This window comes from Eucalyptus grandis, chromosome 8 (assembly GCF_016545825.1).
Source record: "Eucalyptus grandis isolate ANBG69807.140 chromosome 8, ASM1654582v1, whole genome shotgun sequence".
Taxonomy (NCBI): Eukaryota; Viridiplantae; Streptophyta; class Magnoliopsida; order Myrtales; family Myrtaceae; genus Eucalyptus; species Eucalyptus grandis.
Window position 1 is genome coordinate 3,941,288 of NC_052619.1, and position 7,006 is coordinate 3,948,293.

The following is a 7,006-nucleotide window of genomic DNA, read 5'->3' on the forward strand; positions in this document are numbered from 1 at the left end:
CCATTGTTGGGAAGGTGTGGGGAGGGTTAGCTGAGGTCGCCAAGCCCTAGTCGGGGGCCAGCGACCCCAACTAACCGGCAGCAAGGGCACCCCAACGGGCGGCGGCCCTTAGCCCGGCCGAGTGAGGGCTGGCGACCCTCCCTCACCGCCAGATCGGCCGGGGTCGCCAACCCCAACCCCAAGGCTTAGCGACCTTGGCTAACCCTCCCCCACCTTCCTAGTGACGATGAGGCGAGAGTGGCGGTGAGGGCTAAGCCCTCGGCCGCCGCCTCTATTCATCTTCCTCCTATTTACTTTTTTTTTAATGAGTTTAAATTTAATTTAATTAATTTTCATATTAAAATTCGAATTGTGCCAAAACGACGTCGTTTTTGTGTTTATTTGTTGAGTCAGCCTTCCTAGCGAGCCATGTAAGCGAGAAAAATCAATAAAAAATTGCCACATGAGATTTCCGGCAGAATTTGTCGGATGTGTCACTCAAGTGTTCTATTTTTCAAAAAAAAAAAATAGCACTTAAGTGTAACTTTCCTAATTTTTGGCACTTAACTTTCCTATTGTGCCAAGTTTTGGCACTTTGGGTGTTTTTTTGCCCAACAAATAGTGATGCAAGTCTTCATCAAAGCTCACATGCTAAGGGCTAAAGTTCTTAAACCTTTCCTGCGAAAACCAAAGCATCAAAGGAATAATATAGACGTCCCCCTATCAGATGATTCTAAAAATATGACTTTTCGGCCAATTATATATTATATAAAAGGCCTGTTCACACTCGTCGGGAGAAAGTGTACCCATGTCCTTAGTAATAGGAGTATTGGACCCATATTATTCCCCATCGGTGATCATTTATTACCAAAACGATAATAGGAAATCCAAAAGTCACTATTACAAATCAAGCCCTTAGAGCTCCGAAACAAACCAAAATCCAAAGATGAAGGCATATCATCAGAATATTGTTGGTAGAGATAATCACATTTGTCCTTTAAGAATAGAACTGCAACTGCATCCAAATGAAAGGATCGATAGTTGATCATTGAATCACACATCATCATCATCAGTGATAAGCATAAGTCAAGATCTTCATATGTAGTTACAACTTTGCCTTTCAATAGTGTGCACTTAAGTTCGGCATCCCCAACACCATCATTGTACGGAGACAACATAGACATCTCGAATAAGCTCAAATCTGAAACTTGGTAGAGCGATCTCTTTAGCAAGTGCGAGACACCAAAACTTTTAATAAAAACACATTGAACAAGCATAGACCTGACATAGTAGCAATTATGAGCATCATTGAAACTAGAGGCGGAATAATTATTCATCAAAACTAATAAATCTAGAATTAGATCGCAGAGAAGAGCTCTCAAATCTAAATCTAGATCCAAAGAATAAGGAAGGAAATAAAAGGAAAGCAAATTGGAGAGGGGAGAGAGAGAGATCTAGTTCAAATTCCTCCCTGCAAAAGTTGGTCAGAAATTGTTAATGTAGATGTCGGTTGTCCTATATGGTACAATCAACGTCTACGTGTATAATTTTACAATTTTTTTTAAATTAAATTTTTATTTCTTTTTTCCTTTTCCTTCTTTCGTGCTAATCGTCGAACCTTGGCAACTACCGGCAACCGGCCGCAGACAAGCTTGAGCTCGCCGGTGAACCTAGCTAATGTGAGGCCAATGAGGCTCGAGCTCACCCAATCCCCTCATTGGGCCATGCTTGTGGCCAACCATCGAGGCCCGAACATCGGTGGAGGAAGGTGGAGGAAGAAGGAAAATGAAAATGAAAGAATTAAAAAAAATTATCTAAAAAAAAAAAATTGTCCACATCAATGCCGGCTATGCCATGTAGGATGACTGGCATTTACGTTAGTGATTTCCGATCAAAATTGGCCAAAAAGACTAAATTGAAAAATTGTTAAAAAGTCGATGCCTCAATTTACATAATTGAAATGTTTTTAATTGAATTGGTATAAATACAATAGGTCCAACACATTTCATGGATTAATTTGCCTGGTTTTTATGGTAGTTCAAACTTTATAAAACTTTGTTTTCTATGATCTATCTCCGAGAATATTTGGTCTCAAATTATACATGCTTGAATGGGCCCAATTTCTTTCCTTTTGTGTGTTCATTGCAGTAGAAAAATTTGCTTTCTCCCTTTTATGTGGTTATGATTTTTCCAATAAATACGTACTCTTTTGACAAATAGTATTTATCAAGTGACATGTGCATGGTGACCACATATCATCATTTTTTTTTTTGTCAAAAGTAAATTGTATTCATTGCTCAAAAGGATACATAAGAAGTACATAAACTTTCATGATAAAGCAAATCGAAGTAGAGTAAAGCCCAGAATATTACAAAACAAAGCCAAATCTAGAAAACAATGAAGATCAATAGAGCATCAATAGGGTTAAGCACACATTCATTCCATAACAACGGATTCGTCAAGTAAAATAATCAGTGACCGATCACTTAATCTTGTATCATGATCAGTGATGAGCACACACTGAAAATTCATTTTCTAACAACTTCAATGTTGCTAGTTGGCAAACCATGCCTAGGTTCAACTTCCCATACACCATTGCCATACAAAGATAACTAGAATAGGTTTAATAAACACAGATATATCTTTTACAAGAGCAAATCTTTGTAGGTCAGCAAGACGCCACAGCTCGTATGATCATCATAGAAATTGGAAGTGGATGACCAGTACATAAACAAACCCAAAGGATATTGAATCCTTGAAAGCATTATTAAACTCTCATATTTAATTAGAAAAGAAGAACTCCTCAATCTAGAACAAGATTAGAAGAGTTTAAACTCTCATATCTAGAACTAAACCAAGAGAAGAGAGCTCTCTGATATTCTTGAGAAAGAAGGAAAAATAAATAAATAAATAAATAAAATGAACAAGAAACTTCAAATAAAATCAAGAACAAATGGAAAGGAGGGTGAAATTAGCTCAAAACCTCTCCGTGGCTAAAGGTTGAAGGGGACAATGGAGAGAGAAGAGAGAGGAGAGAAAAAGACTTTTCAGCTTCCAATCTTTCAATTTAAAAGTCGTACTGCATATAATCATTCAAACCATAAGTTTTCGATAAAATAGGTCTCCTTGTGGAGATAGATCCTTGAATCGCCACTAAATGGTATGAAGTTTAGTCATATCAACACAAATGGTTTGCATATATGAAAGAGAAAAGAGGATCTCCGAGCAAGGATGGAAGACATTAGGAGAGGATGCAATTCTTGTATTCAAATATTTTTCAGACATTTTATTTACCCTCAGATCAAATTCTTACGCTTAAATTGAGTCAAATCTCAAACTCTGCACAAGGGAGGATTTTAATATGTTGAGATAGTAAATCATATCTTCATCTAACAATGAATAGAATTTGTACAAAGTGAAATATGAATATTTCAGACAATATGGGACTACTTTCATCACCCACTAAAAATCTAACATGTTAGTTTGTCAAAATAACTCTGTAATTCGTCTAAGGTCAAATTGAATGAAGTAATTAAGTGTTGAAAATTAAACATTTAGGCCTTTGTTTAGGTTAAGAAGGTTAGTAACACCGACTCAAGCGATTAAAAAATGTCCAAAATCCACTTAAACATCTTAACAAGCTGTTATCAAGTACACTATTGCATCGTTGTCGACACTTACCATCGGACAATGTCAATCCTTTTGTCTTCAAATGGTCGTTGGCTCTTTCGCAGCTCCATCTACTCCACCCGTCAAATCCAGGCGAGACTTCCGGCTAGATATTGAGTTATTTCGGGCGGCGTGTTCATGTTTATATCACAACCGCCGAAAAGATAAAAGAGCAAGCAGAAGAGCACCTCGTCTGGTTAACTCCAAAACAAAGGCAGAATCCACACGCAAAGGGCAGCGCAATGGCCTGTTATGCTACAGTTCATCCGTGAGCAAACGTGTCCGTCGCACGTGATATTTTGTACCCAGAAACAGGGAAAACTTAGGACAGAGTGCTTTGGCCATGGTGGTGGTGTGGCTCAAGTGGACGCCCCACATTGGTCTTTTGCAGTCTTTATAAAAGCTTTTGCAGAAGGAACAAAACCAAGCGCAACCACAAAATACCAAACAAACTCCCTATCTTAAACCGCTCAAGATTTGCCCTTTTTGAGCATATAACAACGACATACTGAGTAGAGGTTCTCTGGAACAAACCGGACCCAATGGATGATTCGAAATCTCAATCCCATGGCCACATAGTGATGCTCCCTTTCATGGCACATGGCCATCTCATCCCCTTCCTCGCCCTCGCCCGCCGCATCCGCCGCCAAACCCCCTTCGCCGTCACTCTCGCCGCCACCCCTCTCAACCTCTGGTACCTCCGCTCCACCATGTCCCCTGACGACGACGACTCCGGAATCCGATTCCACGAGCTCCCATTCCGCAGCTCCGACCACGGCTTGCCCCCCGACACCGAGAACACTGAGAACTTGCCGCTCAGTCAGATCGGCATGCTTTTCCGCTCGTCTGTGTCCCTTGCTACCCCCGTAGAGCGCCTCATCTCCGACATAACGGCCGAAGAGGGCAGGCCACCGCTTTGCGTGATCTCGGATGTGCTCTTCGGGTGGTCTGTGGACATCGCCAGGAGGCTTGGGACGAAGAGCATCACCTTCACCACGGGCGGCGCATACGGCACTCTGGCCTACGTCTCCATCTGGGTTCACCTCCCACACCGCTCGACTGATACTGAGGAGTTCTCGGTGCCTGGATTCCCCGAACGGTGCCGGTTCCACCGCTCTCAGCTCCACCGATTCATTCGAGAGGTGGAGCCTACGGATGAGTGGTCCAAGTTCTTCCAGGTTCAGATCAAGCTCACTTTAGCCTCGGATGGTTGGTTATGCAACTCGGTAGAGGAAATTGAGCCTCTTGGGTTCGATCTCTCGAGGAAGTACTTGAAGCTTCCTGTTTGGGCCATTGGTCCACTAATCCCCTCTCGCATGCTCCGAAAATCATCACCAATCTCTCCCTAACTCTAGATCAAAATCCCTCCAAAAGCATACGGGAAAAGCTTTTGGAGTGTCCCCAGAGAAATGCCTAGACTTCCTCAGTTCACATAGTCCAAACTCTGTTTTGTACATTTCCTTTGGTTCACAAAACACTATAAGTCCTAGCCAGATGATGCAGTTAGCCATTGGTTTGGAATCAAGTGGCAAGCCTTTCCTTTGGGTCATTAGGCCGCCCCTCGGTTTTGATACCAAGGGTGAGTTCCGACCCGAGTGGTTGCCACTGGGTTTCGAGGACCGAGTGACCGGGAGCAACCAAGGATTGCTAGTGCGGAATTGGGCACCACAATTAGATATCCTCTCGCACGGCTCGACGGGAGCATTCCTAAGCCACTGCGGATGGAACTCGATCATGGAGAGCCTGAGCCAGGGGGTGCCCATCTTGGGGTGGCCGATGGCAGCCGAGCAGGCGCACAACGCCAAGATGATGGTGGAGGAGATGGGGGTGTGCATCGAGCTTGCGTGCGGGGTCGAGAGCCGGATCGAAGCCGAGGAAGTGAAGCGGGTGATCGAAATGGTGATGGAAGGGGAAGGAGAAGGAGGGGAGATGAGGAAGAGGGCCAATGCAGTGATGGGACAAATGAGGGAAGCTGTGAAGGAAGGCAGTGATGATGACAAGGGGTCTAGCCTCAAGGCCTTGGATGATTTCGTGAGGACCATCCTAGGTGATTCTACAAATCGTACATTCTCATTCCTTTAAGTCAAGCATGGCTCGAAAAGTGTCGGCAAATTTTATGACAGCTAGAAATTCGATGAACTCCACAAATGTTAATCGACTCAAATAGTTTCGTGGGTCGTGGCTATGTCCTCAAGCAATTGAACCGTTCTTTCTGTTTAATGCAGCACTTTTTATTTGCGTACAATCTAACTTCTATGCTTATAGTATTGTCTTGAAAGATTCTGCCTGTGTTAATTAAGAAAACATTATGTGCGTCCAATCCCTGCATCATGTGTCTGATGATATTCACGAAGTTTTGAGATGGGACAATTTCAAATGTCGTCCTTGTCTGAGGATTTCAAAGGGAGCGTATGCGAACATGAAACCCTAGGCAAAAACCTTCTTGTCTTGTCTTTCACAATTTTGTCACGTAACAAACTCGGACTGCAAACAAAGAATGATTGGCTAGGCAAGGGCTGGCGAGGGCATTGTGGCCCTCGTCGGCCACAAGGGAGGGTCTCACCCTTGGCAGATTTGGCGAGGGGCACGATGCCCTCACCAGCCCTCACGTGTGGCCAATCGCCAGCAATGGCCGATATTAGCCACAATCCAAAGAAAGGAGAAAAAAGGAAAAATAAGAAAAATTAAAATATATATATAAAAATACAAAAGTATTAATAACAAATCATATTAAAATGTCTATGTCAACACCCACGATACTACATAGGATCACCAACATCCACGTTACTGATTGCCAATCTAAATTGTCAGATAAACTTAATTAGTATTAATGTAAATATATTTATGATTAAATCGATCCAATTAAAATATTTAAAATTTAGATATCAATGCAATAAGTTTATGACTTTTTTTTTATACTTTTCCCTTGCAACTTTTGATGGGCGGCTGCCACTCGGCTGCCACTCATTTTCTCAAAAAATAATTCGGAGTGGACAGGCCCGACATAATAATAGTCCTTAAGATTACATCTACTTTGATCCAGAAAATTATGTCAAATGCAATGAAATCCACGAAATTTTATATTATCAATTGGCGCCACATCAGAAAAGGACAGGAAACTTTAGAAAAAGAAAAGACTAAAAGTCAGGGAGATTAATATTTCAAAATCACAACCCACGCATAGGGCCGTTCAAAGTGCAATGAACTATTCCACCAAAAAAAAAAAAGCCCACAGGACTTTATTTCCTACGTCTTTTTTCAAACTTCATTTTGCCTTCCATCATGAATGTTTGAACGTGCCTGCTTCCTTTCTTGTGTATATTCATAGCAGTAGAGAAATTGTTTTGCTAATGATACG

The 7,006-nt window shown here is 41.9% G+C and overlaps 1 protein-coding gene across 1 annotated transcript; it reads left to right on the forward strand.

The window, feature by feature from the left end:
• Positions 1-3,823: 3,823 nt before the first annotated feature.
• LOC104456292 (crocetin glucosyltransferase 3) lies at positions 3,824-5,926 on the forward strand. The gene is given in 2 exon segments (XM_010071057.3): positions 3,824-4,991; positions 4,993-5,926. Coding segments are annotated over 2 exon segments (1,539 nt in total). The 5' UTR covers positions 3,824-4,190; the 3' UTR covers positions 5,731-5,926.
• The last annotated feature ends 1,080 nt before the right edge of the window (positions 5,927-7,006 follow it).